This window comes from Zosterops lateralis (assembly GCF_965231275.1).
Source record: "Zosterops lateralis genome assembly, chromosome: 25".
Taxonomy (NCBI): domain Eukaryota; kingdom Metazoa; phylum Chordata; class Aves; order Passeriformes; family Zosteropidae; genus Zosterops; species Zosterops lateralis.
The window spans coordinates 1981373-2001352 of NC_139785.1; the positions used below are offsets into that span (position 1 = coordinate 1981373).

At 54.1% G+C, this 19980-nt stretch overlaps 2 protein-coding genes and 1 long non-coding RNA gene across 4 annotated transcripts; 1 reads left to right on the forward strand and 2 right to left on the reverse strand.

Annotated features, from left to right (window-relative positions):
- Window positions 1-3975: 3975 nt before the first annotated feature.
- On the reverse strand, window positions 3976-10951 carry POU2AF3 (POU class 2 homeobox associating factor 3; the record flags this gene model as incomplete). The annotated part of the gene is made up of 6 exons (XM_083877933.1): window positions 3976-4841; window positions 5277-5500; window positions 6920-7001; window positions 8553-8647; window positions 9227-9273; window positions 10677-10951. The coding sequence occupies 6 exons, from the start codon at window positions 10949-10951 to the stop codon at window positions 4509-4511; spliced, it is 1056 nt and encodes a 351-aa protein (XP_083734059.1). The 3' UTR covers window positions 3976-4508.
- Window positions 10952-11975: 1024 nt separating this feature from the next.
- LOC310919029 lies at window positions 11976-19143 on the forward strand. Of its 2 annotated transcripts, none has more exons than XR_014591778.1 (4): window positions 11976-12067; window positions 15858-15918; window positions 18027-18192; window positions 18426-19143. It is a non-coding gene; the product is annotated as an uncharacterized lncRNA (long non-coding RNA). The 2 variants fall into 2 exon arrangements; XR_014591779.1 differs by lacking the exon at window positions 11976-12067 and adding an exon at window positions 15713-15768.
- POU2AF2 (POU class 2 homeobox associating factor 2) lies at window positions 13345-15613 on the reverse strand (the record flags this gene model as incomplete). Its single annotated transcript, XM_083878136.1, has 3 exons — window positions 13345-13915; window positions 14491-14789; window positions 15553-15613. Coding segments are annotated over 3 exons (759 nt in total), but the record flags the coding sequence as incomplete, so codon positions are not given.
- Window positions 19144-19980: the final 837 nt, after the last annotated feature.

Below are 19980 nucleotides of genomic sequence, written 5' to 3' on the forward strand. Positions count from 1 at the left end.
GGAGGGAAAGCCTGGATGGAGAGCTGGAGTCACCCCTGGCTGGATTTCACCTGAGGGAATGGAGTGGGATGGGATGCAGTGGGATGGGATGGGATGGAATGGAATGGAATGGAATGGAATGGAATGGAATGGAATGGACATCCAAGCCCAAGAGCCCCACGGGAGGGTCCTGCAAGCTGGAGCTCCCCACCCTGAGCACTTTGGGAGGGCTCTGGAGCAGCTCCCCATGGCAGGACTGTCACCCCGGCCCAGGTGCTGGGAACAAGGACATGGGGCAGGTTTGTGTGGCCCTGAGGGGACATTCCCAACCTCCAGCTCTGGTGGCACCACCAGCTCTGGGAGCCCCTCAGGTGGGGACCTGAGTCCTCCTGTGTGGGACATGGGGAATTCCTTTGGGTCTCCAGCAGCTTTTAGGGCACAAACCCCTGTGGGGTGTGCACACCGTGGTCAGGGTGCAAGGGCTGAGTGCTCCCCTCCTGCCCTTCCGCCTGAGAGGGGTTTACAGGCTGTTTTTGGCGTTTCTGTGAAATGGTTTGTGGGTTGCTGTGCAATCAGTGACTCTGCCCTGCAGGTCGGTGTTTCTCTCATCCTCAGCTGCTTTTGGCTGGTCCCTCGGTGTGCACAGGTGCTGTTCTCCAGCAGGATGAGCTCAGAGAAGAAGGGCAGAGCTCTTAAATCACTGCAGCCGCTTCCTTGAGCACCTCGGGCTGCCCCAGTGGGATTTCCTGAGGCACTCGCAGCCCTGGAGTGTTTAAACAACTGACACAGAACAAAAGCTCTTAAGAAATGTGGAGATCTCGATTTCCCAGCCCTCCTCTCTGCTGTTGGGCCACTGCTGGTATCTCCAGCCCTGCTGACAGCCAAGCAGACGTGCATTTGCATGTGTTTGCATAAATTTTCATGTATCTGAGCACTGGCCAGCAAAAGCCTTGTGCTGCCTCACTGGGAAGGGTGTGAGGATGAGGCCTGAGGGGAGTGAGAGCTGTATCAGTGAGTCAGTACTGATGGATAAAATACCAATTTCTGGTATTTACCAAAAAATGATGGATAAAATAGCAATTTCTGGCACCTGCCGGCAGCAGAGCTGTCAGACTGTGAGCAGCATGAGAATGTAAAAAAGCTTTTTGTCACCGAGAAATGTCTGGGAGGTGACTGAAGTCCTTGAAGGCAGAGAGTGGAAAAAAAAGAATAAAAATACAGGAACTTTCTTTCCTAGAGTGGCTTTTCTCTTTATTGTGTCATCTGTTGGGTGTTTCATACAAAGCAGTGTCAATGGGAGCCTGGAATCATCCCAATCTCCAGAATGTCAGGGGAAATATCCTTTTAGGGGAGGATTAAAGCATCACCCTGGTGCTGCTGGGAGCTGCTGGATGAGGTTTGCAGTGGGAAGAGCCCCGGGATTCCTCCTGTCTGTGCTCAGCTTCCCAAAGCTCAGGCGGCTCTGGGAGCAGCCACAATCCACAGGCTCCTGTTGGCTTTGGACTGGAGCCACCAGACTGTTGGAAGCTGCTGCTTCCCCCTGTGTGTAAAACAATTTTCCCTTTCCCTTTTCCAATCCCTGGCCTGGTTGTGAAGGAAATCACTTTTAAGGCTCAAACCTGCCCTGAGTGTCTTCTCTGCTGGGGTGAATTTCCCTGATTTAAGGAGTTCACAGTTCACCCCTGGATTTTTTTATTGCTGTTTCGGGGGAAATGTAACTTCTCTAAGCCCAGCAGTGCTGGCAGTGTGCGATATCCCTTTATTTGCACAGTTTATCTCTTCCTACCTGTGGCTTCGGATAAGTTGTTAATAACAAAGGCTTCTTATCGCCAAACAAACGTTCTGAAGTGGCTCCATAGAAAAGCTGTCAGCCGGTTGGCAAGTGAAACTTTCAGCTCGAATTCTCTGCTGGAGGAGCTGGAAATAAGAACCTTTTCTTTTCCCTGTAACTGTGGGTGACTCCTGGAGTTATTCGTGGCTTTGCAGGCAGGAGATGATCCTCGGGTTTGTGTTTATAAAGGCGGTCAGGGCTTCACCTGGCAGGGCCTGATGAAATGCCAGCCTGGTTTAGGTATTTCCTTTAACTCCTTTTATTTATTATTATTATTTTTGAGAAGGCTAAAGGAGGGAAATAACACATTTCTCACAGCCAGAATCAACCTTTGAATGGCTCCTCTGTTGTGGGTTTTTTTTCCCTTTCTCGTGTCAACAACATCCAGCAAGCTTTTACTTGTCCTGAGTGTGTCCCCGGGGTTGTTGACAGGGAGTGGGGACATCATCTCCAACGTGTTTCCAGCCTGGCACTGGGGGGAATTGCAAAACCACTGGAGAAGGAGCAGCAGGAAAGAGGAAAAGGCTGCAAGGAATGGAAACCTTGCTGCTGATGTGATGGAAGCTGATAAAACCTGGAGATTTTGGTGTGTAGGAATATTTTGCTGGAAATATCTTTGTCTCCTCTGAGGAGGAGGCTTTTTTTGCCTGGATCAGGCACCACCCGAGGAGAAGGATGGGATTTGGGGTGGTTTTAGTGCTGCCATCGCTGAGTGGGGTCAGGAATGGGCACCACCACAGCCCCTGCACAGAGCAGTCCTGGCGAGGATCCACACTGTAATATATTGATAAGTGTGCCAAGAACCTCTCAGAATTCCACCTCATCTGGAGGTCACAGATATCTTGTCACACTCCAACACTTGCTGTGCACACTCCAGCTGCTACTCTAAGATACGTTAATAAGTGTTAATGGGTGTTTTTAAACCCTTATTTCTCATTTCATGGTGCCCTTTTACCCCCTGACAGCATCTCCCTGGCTCTGCTAAGCTCAGCCTGACCTTGCCAAGCCATGGGGAGGATGTGGGCACCCCATTTCCTCCACAAGCCTCAAATTTCTTGCCTCAGCCTTATCTCCTGCTGGCTCTTTCATGTTGCTGATAAGGGGCTTTGACGTGTGGCCCGAGGTGTGCCTGCACCTGAGGCAGCAGGCACAGGAGGAGCTGGCACTGGCAGAGCTCTGGGGCACAACTTCAGTCCTTCAGTGCCCCAAAATATCCCTCAGGGGCTGAAGCAGCTGCCAGCACAACTGAAATGACACTTGGTGGGGTGTCCCTGCACAGGGGTGATCACACCTTTAACTGCTGCAAAATTACAGCTCTTTATGATTTGTGTAATTATATATATATATATATATATATATATATATATATATATCTGAATTTATCACTTGGGCCAATGCTGAGATTGATCAGAGGAGAAGGGGAGATATTATTTGAAGGTGTCTAAATATTTTTAAAGCATGTTTTGGGACGAAAAAAAACCACATTACCTTATATAAGGCAAAGGAATTGGAAAGATTTTCAGTTCAGTGTGGAAGTGTCTGGATGAGGTGAGCAAAGAGCTGGATAAAATTCATATTTCTCTTCACAGCTGTGGTTATTTTCTCTTTTTAGTGGAATTTAATGTGGAGAGATGCTTCTTTCTTTCTTTCTTTCTTTCTTTCTTTCTTTCTTTCTTTCTTTCTTTCTTTCTTTCTTTTCTTTCTTTTCTTTCTCAACTGAGAAACTGGGTCTGCCTCACCAAGAGGATGCCAGACAAAATCTTAGAAAGGTCTGGGTTTATGCAAGAAACAGGAAATCCTCAGGTATTACAACTTTCCCATTATCTACTTTTATTTCAAAAAAACAAAGCATTTAGCTCCTGTTCAGCTGGTTATGCTGAAAACCTTTTATCAACAGCCCAAACCTGACCGAGGGCTGCCCAACTACATCAGAGCTCCTCATCACATCAGTTTCCTCTCAGGGAAACTCTGCCTGCACAGGGAAGCTGGTGCTGAGCAGCAGCCAGAGAAGTTTGGCTCTGGGTTTTACCTCTGTAAAAGGGTTTAGCCCCAGGATCTGTGGGCTAAACCCTGGGCTGGTGTGGCAAAGAGCAGCCTCTTTTTCCTGCCAGAAACACTGGCAAGTGTCAGCAGGGCAGCCTGAGCTGCAGATCTGCCCCAGAGCTGGGTGATGCACAGAGTTCTCTGGGAAATTCTGGATGTTGGATTAAACATGGACCTTTTATCTGCTGGAAAGGGTGAGTGAGACCTTTGATGTCACTGAACAGGCTGCTCAAAATCTCATCCTCACCCCTGTGAGGGCAGGGTCAGCAGCCTGGGTCAGCAGCAGAAAAGGGGAGCATTGATCTTTAGCACATGAAAAACAACCAGGCTTCAGCATTTGCACCAAATGATTTATTTGTATCAAAAAGAGCTGGTTTAATGACAGGTGTTTGATAAGGCAGCTTCAGAATTATTTTAAAAACAGCGACAACGAAAATAATCAGGGAAAAAAACCCCACCAAACCACTACAACGAAAACAACAACAACAAAACACCCCTGACCAGAGATTAATGTAGTGACAGCATCATGTAAAAAAAAAAAAAGTGTAAGTAGTGAATAATGAACTGGACTGTGTTAGGCAGCACAAACTTTGCATAGTTCATGGGCAATTTAATCTGATTTGGATAGAGTGGATGTGTGAAACCACAGTCCCCATTAGCTGTAGCAAATGTCACAGCTCCTGTCCCTCCTGAAGAAATCCTCGGGCAGGGGAGGCAGGAATTCCGTGCAGTCCGTGCTGGGGCAGGGGCAGCACTGTGGGATCCTGCTCTCCATGTCCTGGGAGCAGCAGGCTGTGCAGCAGCAGGCTGGGCTGCCCAGGGGACACGGGCCCTGCCAGGGCCACTCCTCCATGGGGCAGCTGTAGGGTTTGGGGTCCAGGGCCGAGGGCGGGCTGGGGGTCACTGGGGTCAGCGGGGACAGCTCGGGGGGAGAGCAGCTGGAGCTCCACGGGCTGGGCAGGTCGGCTGAGCTGGGAGAGCTGGCAGCCTGCAGGGTCAGACAGAGAGGGAAATAAAAGGGGAAAAAAAAAAAAAAAAAAAAAAGAAAAAAAAAAAAGAAAAAAAAAAGAAAAAAAAGAGAGATTTCAGGGAAATGTGGCCAGCAGCCAGAATTACTGTGCTGGTGCCTTTCTCAGGCTGCCCAGGGAGATCTTGGAGGTCCAAACCCAAAGGCAGATTCTCTCAGCAGGAACTGTGCTACTGTTTGCAGAAAACCTCCAGGACCTCTAGAAGGGATATTCCCCGCCCTGCAGCCTCTCCCAGTTCATTTGGGGCTCCCCTTGGGAAAGCATTCAGAGCCCATGAGCATCCCAGGGGCCTAAAAACAGCCAAATTCCCACATTGCTGCTGTCCTGCCCCGGGATGTGACTCCCTGTCCCCTTGGGGACACCTGTGGCTGCCCCCCCTGGATCCCAAAGCTCACCAGGCCCTGGTTGAAGCAGAGCTGGAGTGGCTGGAAGGGCTCTGGGGTGTAGTGTGAGGGCTGGAAGGCACTGAGGGCTGGCTCCGAGGGCACATCCGACTGCAGGCAGGAATCTATCAGCTGCTCCAGGTACCCAGGGCTCTCCTCACAGGACAGGCAGCTGGAGAACTGCCAGGACGGGCAGCAGCTGGGCACAGCAGGGAGGGCTTCTGCTTCAAAAGGTTCTAGGAGAGAAGGGAGAGCAGACAGCAGCAAATTAATCCATGTATGTTCTCACAGAAGGCAGATGTTGTTGCCCCAGGCCAGGTTTCAGTGCTCTCCTATGCTCAGCAACCCTGTGAATTCAGACATTAAAATTCTAGAATTTAGACATCAATATAGGCCTTTCAAGGGCAGGGTGAATTTTGTAGGAAAGCAGAGACCAGGAGGGAGATGCTCAAAAGCAGGGGAGTCACTCAGGGAATCCAGCCCCCTCAGCTATAAAGCTCTTTAAATGCTGCAAACTCTTCTGGCCCCAGGCTTTTTGGACAGGGATCCAGCCGGAAACTCCCTCAGACTCTTGACCTTCTGGCCTCCCTTCTGTGCACTGTTTGCTGCCCCAGAAGGTGCCAGGCAGTGATTTGTGCTTCCCAGCCTGGCAGATGTGCCTTTGCCTCATCTCCAGACCTGGGGCAGCTACACCTGCAGGGAAAAGGGGATACAGGAGGATAATTTGCAGTTTTTATCCTCCAAACAGCCAGACAGGAGACAAACTCCTGAGCAGAAGAAATGCAGCAAGCCAGGGATGATGTGACATTGTGACCACATCGTGTTACTGGCCAAAGGGTGAGTTCCTGGAAAGCTCACAGCAGATGTGGCTTTGCAGAATTATTATCTCTTCACACCGAGTTCAAACACGGTTTAAGCCCTGTCCACATGAAGGGCCCAGGGCTGAAGTGCACATTGCAGGGTCAAAGGTGGCAGCGTTCAGCTGCCTGTGTGGAGTGAGAAACACCCAAAATACATAAACTGGTGGAGACTTTCCAGCCCGAGGCAGCTCTGGCATGTCAGCTGTGGCGTGTCTCACGTTTCTTTATTAACATAAGCAAATGGATTCCCAGAGATCAATGATTTAACAATTTCCTTGTCCGTGCAATGTGTGCACTCACACCTGCCCAGCCTTTCCTCTAGGCTTTGTCCGGGGACAACTGAAGGATCTGTGAGCCCAAAGTGTCCCTCCCCTTCTCCCTTTTCCTAGGATATTCGCAGGCAGGAGGAGGAAACTCGGGGGTGTTGAAAATCTGGTGTTTCTCTCACTCCTATGGATGGTGGCAGGAGAGGGAGACCAGACTCAGCTCCAGGGCACTCTGACCTCAGTGCGGCACCCACAGCCCGGGGAAGGGGATGTCATTCCCCAGGGATGAGCATCCCTTCCCGAAGGGGATGCAATTCCCCGCTGCGGGCAGGAATAACCTCCAGAAAGGAGAGGTTCTGACTGAATGTTCTTTCCCTGAGCTCCTCATCTGCATTCCCCGGGCTCCTGGCGGGTCTGATTGGCCGCCCCGCGGGTGGTGCCGGCCCCAAACAAGGGCTGGGAAGGCTCGGGGCGGTGGGAAAATTTGGGAATGGGGCAGTAGGGCCGTGTGGATGGGCTTTGTACCAACCTGGGCGAGGCGGAGACACAGACTCTGAGAACTGGATGCTGCTGCTGCTGCTGCTGCTGCTGCTGCTGCTGCCCCAGGACACCTGAGCAGAGAGAAGGGAAGGAGAGGAGCTGTGGCACTGAGCGAGGTGAGTCTGGATTTCAGAGAAAACTCTTGAAACAAACCTTATTTCCCTCGCAGCTGTGGCTGGGAAAACCTCCCCGGCACTGACAGAATATTCGATTAATGTGCTTTAACAGGATTTTTCCTGATGACAGGCACTGGGAAACAACAACACTGAGCCGGTGTGGAGCCCCTGGATGGACTCCCTGCTCAGGGGGCTCCTTTTGCTGCACTCCCGATGCCACAGAGCTGCCTCTGACACTAAAATGTGCTGATTTCCAGGAGCCTGGATTGCACAGCGGAGGGAATCCCGAGGAGTTCACAGGGATGGAGGTTACTGAGAATGAGTCATTAACTCAAGACCACTCCAGGAGCCCCATCAGACTGGATTGGTGGTGTTTGAGAGCCAGTGCTCCTTGAAAAGGGATAACTTCATTTTTTAAGGAATGTTGGAAGCTGAAGCAAGACAGACCAACCACTTCTAGGATCCTGAGCTGCTGGAAGGGAGAAATCCACCCCAAGAGCCACGGGAGTTTTGATGTTTGGGGCCCAGGATTTTCCTTTGCAACTACGAATACTGTTGGATATTTTTCCCCTCAGTTTTAATTCATACAGCCCTCAACTGCATTTCCTTCATTCAAGATGCTCTCGGGTGAGCAGCTCATTTCCCTGGCAACAACTTCCCAGCACATCCCGTGCATTGAATTCCTGGAGCAGTGGCTCCTCTGGGCTGAGAGTGCCTTTTCTCCCCGGTGCAGGTGTCAGAAGGCAGAGATGGGGTTGAGCTTTTCTCAGCTCACATCCCAAAGCCTCGGGGGTTTTGGGGTGGGCTGTACCTTGTGAGGTGACATCTCTCACTGGCACTTTTCATTTTTTCCTGTGTGGGCACCACAGGGGTTGTGCGAAGGGCTGGAGGGGCCCTGGGACACCTGGCTGTGATGGAGAGGCTGCTGCTGTTGGGGCTGCAGGGGAGGAGTGACCCAGGCTTTCCAAAACCTGACAGTTCTCTCCACCCAGACCTCCCTGCCCCTACCCCTACCCTCTCAGGCTGGGGTTTGTGCAATCAGCCACAGCAAGGGGCAGAAGCTGAAATCTGAAAGGCTTCAAGAGCTGCAGTGTCACGAACCAGGAAGAAATAATGATTTGCCAAGCTCTTTATGCAAATCCCCAGAGTGGCTGGAGCTGGAGGAATCCTACAAAGGCTGGAAGAGGGATTGAGAGGGAATGTGCAGGTGTGTGTGCACACAGAGCTCCATCCCCTCCTCCAGAAGGGACGGGGCTGCCCAGGTGAGCCTTCCATCCCGGAGGGAGTGACTTTTCTGGAGCAGCAACTCTGCTTTCTCCCTATACTGCTCAGATTCTTACTCCTTTAGGTGACTGCTGCAGCTACTTTGACTGAATGTTCTTTTCCCTCCTCCTCACCAGCCTGTTCCACTCAAATTTTGGCCCAGAGATTACAGTCTTGGCAAAAATAACCACCCCCCAAATTAAAGAGAAGGTACAAAGCAAACCCCACGGTGTTTTTACTCACTGCTGAACCAGTGGCTGCTTGTCGTGCTCTCCTCTGCTGCAGCAGCTCCTTGACTGTGATCTTCACCCTCACACCTTGGTACACCTTGGGCTTTCCTGGAAGAATTTGTGGGGAAAAAAACACTTTACAAAGAGAGAGAATGTCAGAGCAAACAGCAAACCCAGCAGGTTGTCAGGTGTGCTCTATGTGGAGAACAAGTAGATTTAACATAACTAATTTCTCTCTGTTTGCAATCACACTCACAGCCCCCTTTAACACCTGCTGTTCCAGCTTGGGACAGGCAGACACTCATGAAAATCTTGCTGTTGATAATATTTAATAACTACATGTTTTATTCTTCTCTATCTCCTTCTTCCCCCTGCCCCCTTTCCAGCTTTCCCAACACCAAGCTCCATCTGGTGCTGCTGTTGGATTCATTTAAATTCCTGACATATTTGCCTCTCTCAGGACCTGAAAATAAATGTGGGAAGCGCTTCATCTGGCAGGAATAAAACAATGGAAATATGTGGGTGGTTATTCAGAGAGCTAAACAAAACACCAATAAAATGGCTGCTTTCTTGCAAAGCCTAGATTCTCTCTTTATTCTGCTCATGCACAACCCCCTACTTATTTCAAACAAGAATTTAGGGTGTGTTTAATCCAGCCCAAACCAACCAGCAGTCACCAGTCACTACCTGATGAGGGATTTTTAGGACAGGAAATAATAAAGAATTCAGTTCTTCTGAAAAACCACTTTCACTTGTTGTGCTCATGGTAAAACACTCAGATCCTCTGGCAGTTGTTTCTGTCCTCACTTTCTGCTGGAGTTTTAATCCAAACCACACAAGGAAAGGAAACACACCCAGACTGGTCTCTACACTCAAGAACTGCCAGAGCGGGGAGCAGACAGCCCAAAAAATAAACTCCCAGCAGGAGCAGAGCAGTGCCAGAGCTGGACCCGGCCTTCCAGTGCCACCTCTGGGCACAGAACACCTTCCCCAAGGCAGTGCACGGTGCCAGGAGATCCTGGCACAAAAACAAAGCCGAGTTTGCAGGTTCTGCCCACACAGCCCGGGAATCCTGCACTGCAGGCACTGTCCTCTGCTGCTGTGACCTCTGCCAGCCCTCCCTGGGGGCAGGACAAGCTGTGACAGGCACACGGGTCCCTTTAGGGCAGTTTGCTGAGCTGGGGATTATCCAGCTCATGTTTTGGTGGTTTGTTGCTGTTCAACAAACTAAAGATGGGGGAAATGAGGGGAGGGGAGGGTGGGATTTCAGGGGAATAGACCTCCCTGAGGCCAGGGGGAGCAGCTCCTTCTAGCAGGGTCAAGGGTGGGATGGTGAGGGTGGGCACAGAGTGGGCACAGGGTGGGCAGGGTTGTGGCTCTGGGGTCAGGGTGATGGGGCTGGGGGTCAGGGCAGGGTGGGCACAGGGTGGGGATCAGGAGCAGAGTGACAAGGACAGGCTGGGCTGGGGATGAGGAGCAGGGTGATGAGGGTGGGCTGGGAGTCAAGGGCAGGGGGTGGGAGTCAGGGGCAAGGTGATGGACTCGGGGTCAGGGAGAAGGGTGGACAGGGTGGGTTTGGGGGTCAGGGGCAGAGTGATGATTCTGGGGGTCAGAGAGCAGGGTGATGGGGCTGGGGGTCCAGGGGCAGAGTGACAGTGCTGGGCATCAGGGAAAGGCTGCTGAGGGTGGGCTGGGAGTCGGGTGACAGGGACAGGGGGCGGACTCGGGGTCGGGGAGTGGGATTGGGATTTAGGAGCAAGATGTGCGGGGTGGGCACACAGAGGTGCGGGGTGGGCACACAGGGATGCGGGGTGGGCACACAGAGATGCGGGGTGGGCACACAGGGATGCAGAGAGGGCACACAGGGATGCAGAGAGGGCACACAGAGGTGCGGGGTGGGCACACAGGGATGCAGAGAGGGCACACAGAGGTGCGGGGTGGGCACACAGGGATGCGGGTGGGCACACAGGGATGCAGAGAGGGCACACAGAGGTGCAGAGAAGGCACACAGAGGTGCGGGGTGGGCACACAGGGATGCGGGGTGGGCACACAGAGATGGAGAGAGGGCACACAGAGGTGCGGGGTGGGCACACAGGGATGCAGGGTGGACACCCAGAGGTGCGGGGTCCCCTGTCACCCCCCGGCCGGGGATGGCAGCGCTCCCAGCCCCGCAGAAGCCCCGCTCGGTGCCCGCGGAGCCCGTCCCGAGCCGGCCGCGCTGGCACCCCGCGGCAGCAGCCGATCCTTCACTGCCTCCTCCCTCCCTCCTCCCCGCCCTCTCCGCTCCCTCCTGCCTTGGCAGGCGGGCTCGTCTCGCCGGCTGGCGGAGTGACCCCGGCCAGTGAACCCCGAAACGGCCCCAAAAGCGGGGCCGGCGGGGCCGGGGGGGCCGGAGCGGGGCTTACCGGACATCCCGAGCCGGGCGGGCGGCACCTCGCCGGGTGCCCGGAGCAGCAGCACAGGTGGCCCCCGGCCCCAGGGCTGGCCAAGGGGGCAAGAGGAGTCAGCCTCGAAATTTGGGGCCGAAGGGACCTGCCCGCCTGGTGGCAATGGCAGGTGGATCCCGACAATATTATTGTTTTATCCCTACGGGTATAAGTTTGAGTTTTTCTCTCCTAATGCCAAGTATTTAAAACCTCTAGAAACCAATGATTTGACAATCAATGATTGCGCGATACTTTCAATTTGAATATTCAAAGGCTCCACAAAATGGGCTATCTTTTGGTGAAACCGAGCACATCCCCATCTAGCAGAGGGTCTGGGGGAATAGGATTTGCCGGGGTCACCCTCCCCACCCTTTGCTTTTGGGACATTTGCAGGGTTTTATCCATCTTTCCCTGAATGAAGCAGATGCCTCCAAAGCAGCTCAGTGTTTTCCCCTCAGATGCACAGCCTGGGCTCCAGCCCTCTCATATTTCATTTGCTACCTGCAGTGAGCACTCTGCAAGGGACCCACTCGCTTTTTGTACATTTTTTCACGTTTTAAGGCTAAATTCTGAGGTTTTGGGGCCAAAATGGCAATGGCCAGGCATGGCCTAACAAAGAGGCTGCCCTGGGCAGGCAGGGGGGTGAATTTACCCAAACCCCACTTCTCCCCACAGCATTCCCCCCTCTGCCTGCCTGCTGGGCTCACCCTGGAGTTTATTTGTGTTTTCCCCCAGTTCAGGCTGTTTGTCAGGGCTGCACAAATCAGCCTTTTCCTCCCCAGGCTCAGTGCTGGCCTGCCCCGGGAGCTGCAGCTGGGGGGGTCAGTGTGTGGCTCAGGCTTTAGGGATGGCCATCCCTTCCCAGCACTGCTGTCACTGGGTTTTCAGGCTGCCTTTGAGCTTTTCCCTGGGGACCACAGCCTGTGCCTGTGGAGGCAGTGGAGGCACAGAGCAGGCCAGGCTGTTAATCATCTACCAGCAGCTCAGCCTGGCTGCTGTCACGGCCCAATCTTTTCTTCTCCTTTAAGCTGAACAAACAACACTTGATTTCTGCGGGGAGTGAGGCCATTCCTGGCTCTGAAATGTGCCCCTGCAGCTCCTGGTAGGCCAAGCCTCACCTGGGACAGCTTTATAGGGACAATCCCACCCGGAGAGGAGCCCACCTGCCCCGGAGCACAAAGGAATGTGCTGTGCAAGGGGTGTGGGGGGTCTCAGTGAGGAATTTGGGATCTGAAACCTTTCCCTGGCTGGGGCTGCTGTGGGTGGCTGCAGGGAGCAGGGATGGTGTCTACCCCTGTGAGCAGAGCCTGCAGCCTGGGGGAGCTGGAGCCTCCAGCAAACACAGACTGAGCTCAGTTCTGCCTGTCCCCGCAGGGCCTGGGGGCATTTCCAGCCTGATAAAAACCCTGCCTGGGTTAGGAGCTGGATGCCTGAGGGGGTCAAACGCTTTGAGGAACAGCACAAACCCCTGTCCCTGCTTCTCCCCCAGAGCCTGGAGGCCGCACAGCCCCCGAGGCCCATGGCCCTGCTCAGAGCAGGCCCTGGCAGGGCACAGCTGGGATGGGCCCTGGGATTCAGGCATGGAGGGGAACGAGGCTCGGGCTGGACTCAGGTTTGGGGCAGCAGGGCCGGCTGTGGGGCCAGGGGAGCTGCACACACCCTGAGGTGATGGGGGACAGCTCTGGATGGGCAGGGACCACCCCACAGCTGCCACTCGGGGAAGGGGAAGGTGCTGTGAAGGCTCCAAAAGCCCCCCCAGCCCCGGGATTCGAGGAGAAAAGGCCAGGAAGGATTTAAAGCGCCTCATCCCTTCACATTCCCCGGGGCTGGAATGGCTCCGGAGCCTCTTGCTGCTGCTGCTGCAGGGGGTGCCAGGCTGGGGGCGAGCTGAGGCAGAGGGGCCCCCCTGGCTGGGCCAGAGCCCAAAGGAGGGATGTGCCGCCTCTCCCAGGGCTCCGGCCCGCTGTGTTTGTGTGTGCAGAGCTACCTCTAGTGGCCGCGGGCCCCGGAGTGTCCCCGGGCTGGGCACCGCTCCCCTCCCCACTGCCGGCCCCCCTGGGGGCCCCGGGAGCCTCCTGCCCCTCAGGGTGGGCTGGGGTGGGCAAGGCTCATCCAGGACAAAGGGACCTCGGGGAGGGGTCGTTTGGTGCCCCGCAGGTGGGCAGGGGTCACCCGGGGTCAACAGGGGTCACCCGGGGTCAACAGGGGTCACCCGGGGTCAACAGGGGTCACCCGGGTCAGCAGTGTCCCCACCCTGCAGAACCTCTCAGCCATTAGGGCTGGAGGAGCCCCCCGAGGAGGGATCCTCGTTGTAGGAAAAACCTGCAGAGCGCAGAACGTTTGTCAGGCTGAGCGTTTTTACTCGTGGGACCGGGAGAAATTCCTCTCAGGAGGCACTAGAAGGCACCACCCTGAGCTGAGTGTGGTGTCCAGTGGTTGTGTTTCTAACCAGAGCACAAAGCATCGCGTTTGGAGGAGCACTTTGAGGACAGAGTGTAAAATTATGCTTCAATAACGGTCTGATTCTCTTTCCTCCAGCTCTCCTCTCTCCTCAATAAGTTCTCCTGCCCTCATAAGTCCCCCAGAGGGCACTTCCATCCCCTTTCGGCCAGGCCGGGTGGTCGGGGAGGTGCGGTGGCTCCGAGGGCTGCTCCGGGCACAGGTGGCTCATCCTGGAGGGCTCGTTGGCCACGGCCACCAACGGGGACAGGCTGTAGGGAGAGGTGCCAGCGTAGCTGGGGGAGTAGTGAGCGTCGTCCAGGGGGTGCAGAGGGTAGGGCTGGGCTCCAGGGAGGGCTGGGGTCCAGCCTGAGCCTCGGAACGGGGACACGCCGCCGGGTTCGGGCAGGGAGAGGCAGCTGGAGCTGGCGGGGAGCGCCTGCAGGGGCTCTGGGCACGCACTGTCGGCCTGGCCGAGGCTCTCGGGGGAGCTTTGCTCCCAGGGCTCTCTCTGCAGGGAAACAGGGAGACAAGGCAAGGAAAACCCTTAGGAACAAAAGCCTGCCCTGGAGGTTAGGGAATATCTATCCCAGGCAAGGCCCAAAGGGTTCCTGTGGCTCTGGAGCAGTTGGGTGGGATAACTGTGACAGGAAACATCCATCAGGGTCCCAGTAGGACTGGCCAGCTCTGATCTTACAGGATGCAGGAGCTCTGTGGTGGGAAGTGACAGGGATAGGGACAGGCAACAGCCTGAAGTCACCAAGGGCTGTCTCTAGAAATCCAAGGAGGGAGTTTTATAAAACCATGGAACCACAGAGCATCCTGAGATGGAAGAGACCCACCAGCATCATCAAATCCCCCTCCTGGCCCAGCACAGGACACCCCACCCCGTCCCTGGGAGCAGTGTCCAGTTCAGATGGGACGTCTCCAACAGGAACAGGGGACAATTAGATGGAACCAAAGAGAAAAACCTTTCCCCCAGAGCCCTTTCCCAGCCACATCCTTCCCCCACGAGCCCCCCTGACTGAAGCCCACATTTCTATGGGGTGACCCTGCCCTGGGGGACAGAACCACGGAGCCACTCACGAGCAGGAAGGGCCCCGAGTCGCTGGGGAAGGACGGCAGGAGAGGGGGCACAGCTGGAGGAGGGTTGAAGAAGGAGCTGGTGGCAGCTGGGAGAGGAGGAGCACGGTGATCCCCGAACTGCTCGCTGAGATAGGGCTCCAGGAGGGCTGGGTAGCCCTGGGGGGCAGAGGAGTCGCAGGAGAAGGGCTTGGAGCCCAGAGGGGAGGAGTAGACATCACTGACAAACTGCTTGGTGCTGTGGAAATCCAGCTCGGGGAAGGGTCTGCGGACGCCGTAGTAACCAGCCGTGGGGGGCGAGCCTGGGGGGCACAAAACAGGGTGGGAAACTGAAAAGGGAATTCTAACAGCTGCCACAGAACGATGGACACCTCTGTGGGGGCAAGGAATCCATCCTGGAATCCATCCTGGAATCCACCCACCCAGGAATCCATCCTGGAATCCATCCTGGAATCCACCCACCCAGGAATCCATCCTGGAATCCATCCTGGAATCCAAACACCCAGGAATCCATCCTGGAATCCATCCTGCCTTGACTCAGGTGTGTGAGCCCAGAGGTGTTTTTGCTTCCCATCTGGTGACCTCCATCTGCACCAAACCAAAAGTGTTTGGGAGGCTTTAAATAGGAGGGCAGGGAGATCGAGGTCAGCTCAGCCAGGCTGTGCTTTTCCCTCGCTCTGCTCCAGCCCCTGGGGAGGAGGTTCCAGCCTCACTCTGCTCTCCCTGCCCGAGAGCACAAGGGATAAAACAGGTCAGCTCCTGATTTTGTGCTTTCTCTCTCCAGCTGCGGGGAAAATGGGCAAACACAGGAGGAAAAGCAGGGATTCTGTACGGCTCCTCTGCTAAAAGAGGTGGGAACTACTTTAATTACTCTCTTTGAGGCTTTTACACAAGATTATTGCTGTTCTCTTTTTTTGATTCTTTTAATTACTTTCCTCCTGGGCTCTCTCTGAGGGGTGGCCCCGCTCCGGGGCTTGTCTCACATCCTCTAGAGGAGAAGAACCAGGGTTGTGCCAACCCTCCCACCTGCATGGAGGAGGTTTATCAGGGCGGGGAGAACTTCACCTGGCATCTGGCCAAAGGGCGACTGCGCTGTGCTGGTGCTGCCCTGCAAAAGATAAAGAGATGTTTGGGGAAAAAAAAAAAAAAAAAAAAAAAAAAAAAAAAAAAAAAAGACTGATCAAAGCAAGGAGGCTCTCTAAGTGTAATTCATGTGCATTATTCGGGCCTGGGTGCTGTGAGGGGTTTAACTCCATGATTTCCTGGGAGGAATTAACAGATGTAGGCTAAGCAGAGATTGTGAAGGTCTTGTGCAGAGCTGATAAGAGGAGGAGTATCAAGATAACTGGCTTCTCCCTCCTGTCCCACAGGGTCCCTCGGAGCAGGCAGAATGCTGAGGAGTCCTTCTGGTGTTGGCACAAACCAGGCCAGGTGAGATCTGAGGCCTTGAGTGGCCCAAAGGGGCAGATTCCAGCCCATTGCAGCTCAGCTGTGCTGGGTCTGCTGCCCCAGAGCTGTTTGGCCTGGCAGCACAAGCAGGGTGGGGGGAAAGAGAGTTCCTAAATCCTGTTTGGATCCTACAGCAATAGTGATGATAATAATAATAATAATAATAATAATAATAATAATAGTTGTTGTTGTTGTTGTTGTCTCTTCTTGGTCCCCAGGTAAAGGAGAATTATCCCTGGAAAGCTCCCAGTGCCTCATTCCTTACTGAGCACCCTGGCAAAGGCATCAGCTCCTCTGGAATCCCACTGAGTTCTGGTTTGGGGAGCTCCAGGCCCCGAGAGCAGGACCCCAGAGCCCCCAGCTGCACTGCTGTCCCCTCTGCTGTCCCCTGGCCACTGCTGGTGGCACCTCTGGCCAGTTTGCATAGTGCAAACAGGAGGTTCCTGCCCTAGCAGGCAACCAAATTTAGAGGTTTAGATTTGAATTAAATTTGCCAGCTCTGAGGACTTCCTTCTACTGCCGAGGGAAGGTCTGCAGCTGCTCCCTGCTCCCTCATGGAAATGAGCCCTGAGCCTGCACGGGCCACACGGGCTGCAGAGGTGGCAGGAGGTGACAGGAGGTGGCAGGAAGGAGCCCCTGGGCTTGTGGACAGAGGAGTGTTGGTGACACACGGGCAGGGCTTGCACCTGTCCCCAGCTGAAGCCATCCCATGCAAATCCAGGTCCTCTCTCAGCATCCAGGTCACTTTTAGGGGGAGAAGCCAAGCTGGGAGGTTCAGGCAGCACAGATGGTGCCCAGAGGACAAGGGGCTGCAGTGGTGGGAGCTGGGATGCTCTGCTGGAGGGACAGGAAAGTCTCTGGGCAGGGCTGGCAGCCTCCAGCAGGGATCACTTTTAACTAGCAGAGCATTTAATCTTTGATCCTGTCTGGTCAACAGCCACTGGAACTGCCTGGCCGTGTGTACACACCTGTGCTGGAGAGCCCCAGAGCTCCCAGGGCTTTACCTTCCTGAATTCAGTGCAGGAGCCTCTGCTGCAGCCCATCCTTGGCCTCCTCAGAGCAGAGCCCAGCGTTTCATTCCCCTCCTCACTCTTTGTGGGCTTTAATTGAGAGCCATTAGTTCATTTCCTCCCTGCACTGTTTCCTTTCCCTGCCATGGGAACGGGCAGTCTGCATCTCCTGCAGGTCTGTCCAGCCTCCCTGGGGCCCACAGTGTGTCCAGCTGTTGATAAGCTGGGGCTCAGCCTGCCCTGCCCATGGCCAGGCACAGATCCTGCCTGGGATTTCTCCAGAGAGCTCTGCTGCTCCACTGCCTCCTACTCGCCTACAAAGCTTCCTAGATTTAAAGATCCAGCTCAAAATAATGACCTGGCCTTGCCTTTTGGCAAAGCTTTGGCTTCAGGGCATCACCTCTCTGGTGATTCCAGCTGAAGGAATAAAAATTCTCCATCAAAGCAGAGCTGAGCCTGGGCAGGGTACTGCTGGAAGGGTGTCCCTGCTCTGGGAGTGCTGCTGGACACTCAGCAGTGAATTCTCTTTAAAGCAGAGCCTTGCAGTGCCTCACCTGTCCAGGCATCCCCTTCCACACCTCAGAGAGGACAGGGATCCTGCAGAGGACAACTGCAGGTTCATACCATGCAAAGGAAAAGCCAGACTCTCCCTAAAGCCCCAGTCCTGCAGTTGGTGCAGATTTTGGGGGGGGTTTCCTCACAGCACACCCTGATTTCCCATCACTCGATGTGTGCAGGGCCTGGCTGTCAGCAAATTATTGAAACCTCAGCCCAAAGCTTTACTCTGCTGAGCTCTGACCTTCCCTGCCCAGCACAGGCCTCCCCTTGCACCAACAACAGCCCAGGGATCTTTTACTTATTTTTTTCTGGAGCAAAGATCACCCTGGAACAAAAGATGCAGGTAAATTACCCTGCATCATCAACAGCCAAAGGAGTGTTCAGTTATGTGCCCCTGGCTTTGATTCTGGGTTATGTCCTGCCAGACAAACAGAGCTGCACTTCCAGCTGCTCTTTTCATGAAACGTCCGAGCAAATAAGGATGTTTGCCCTGCACAATAATTTTTTGTCTCTCTCTCACAGGGGAATGAGCAGCAGGGCTGGTTTTGCATCAGACAGCCCCACACACAACTGCTGGGCTCTGCAGCACAAAGCCAAGGGCAATAAAAGCCAGGAGGATTTTACAGTTCCAGGTGTTTCCAGCGCGGCTGTTGAAGCTGCCGCCTCCCGAGAGGGGAGCAGGTACATGGTGAGATCATCAACCAGGGGCTGTTTTCTCAGCTGCTTCCTGCTGCTCCCCAGAGAGCTCCTCTAAATGTCTGCCTGCTGGGACTGTGCCTTCCCCAGTGGTTCTTTCTCCATGGCTCATGGGGCTGGAGCTGTGGGGATGGATTTCCTCTGTGCCTGGATTCTGCTGGGTTTGGTGATGCCCAATCCTGGCTTATTTTTATCTTTTTTTTCCCTGCCTGTTTTGTCACACAGAGTTAATGGGCCTGAAAGTCACAGCAAGAAAAACACCTGCAAGTAAATCCCTGTGAGGCCTCTTCAGCCAAAAAAAAAAAAAAAAAAAAAAAAAAAGCACCAGAGGTGAATGGCTTTGGGGGAAAAGAGCATCAGAATTCCCAATTTCTGTGTCCTGCTGCCAGAGATGTGGGGCTCTGCTCCCTCTCTCTCCTCCCCCTCCTCTGCCCGTGTCCCAGGAGCACCCAGGGAAGGGTTCCTTGTGCCACTGGATGCCACCAGCTCCTGCCATCACAATACTGTGTCCCTTTTTGGGGGCAGCCTCGCTTTCCTGGCTGCTGATTGAGAAACAAAAAAACAACAGTGTTATGTAGCAAGACTTGGGTTTCCTGTTGCCACAGAACCACTTTAAGAGGAAATCATCTCCTCCAAGCTGATGCTTGGCCTCTCTCCAGCCCATCACATCCCTGCAGCTCCCCTGGCACTCGGGGAGGAGCTGGAAGGAGCTCAGCACTCGGGGAAGAGCAGCTATTTTCAGGGCACTGCCTCGTCCAAGTGGAGCTGGTGGCAAAGGAAGTTGACTTGGGAAGGTGTCACACGTAGGATGTGAAAGAAAAAAAAAGAATTTAACAGCACTGCCAGGCTTTAAAAAGGAATTCGAGGCATTTAAGGTTCACAGAGGTAAAAAATAAAAGTAAAAAACAAGGAGCCATCAGTGATGTTTTGGGCAAGGATTAGTTTTTGCTGTTCTGTTAATACCGGCAGTGCCCCAGACTCTCTGTACAGCAGAAATGAGTGACTTTATGGGGTTACAGAAGGGGTGTGGGATGGGACTCACAGTGAAGCGGGAGCCGCTGCTCTGCCGGGATCTCTTCTCCGCCAGCAGATCCTTCACCGTGTGCTTCACCCGCACTCCCTGGTACACGCGTTTGCCGAAATCTGCGGGGACTGAGGGGGTGCAGGGGTCAGGGGAAAGCAGAGAACAGCTGGGAGAAACCAATTCATCTCCTCTGCGCATCGAGTTGGGGAGGGAAAATATAAATCTGCAATTATTAACAGGAAATCATCCCTTGGGAGCCCGACAGTGAGAGCAGAGGAAAGACTGATGTGTCCTCTACCCTTTCCATGCTGATCCTTCTCTGTCTGGTGGTTTTGGGGCTTTTATTTTTCCAAAGGGAACCCCAAATTTCCTCTTCGGCTCAGAAAAAATGTTTATTTAACTGCAGATTTCAGCAGAGGGGGCCGTGGCTCAGCCCTTGTGGAGCTGCTGGTTCCCAGCACAGCCAGCCCTGACCCCATGGAACTGCCCTGGATGGATGGAGAGACTCCTCTGAGCCCCAAAAGGAGAAAGGAGCTGCCTGCTCAGCCTGCTCTGTCTCCACAGCAGGTGCCTGAGGGCTCTGTTTTTACCCAGGTTATTGGGAAGGCACAAAATGTCCCTGCCACGGCACCTGGAGGGTTTTGTTGTTTTGCTCTGGAGCACAGCACAGCCTAAACCAGCTCTGAGTGGCTTTGGCACGAGGCATCTGCCCTCTCCCTCTGCCTGGATGGAATTTGGGGAGATGCACAGAGGTTT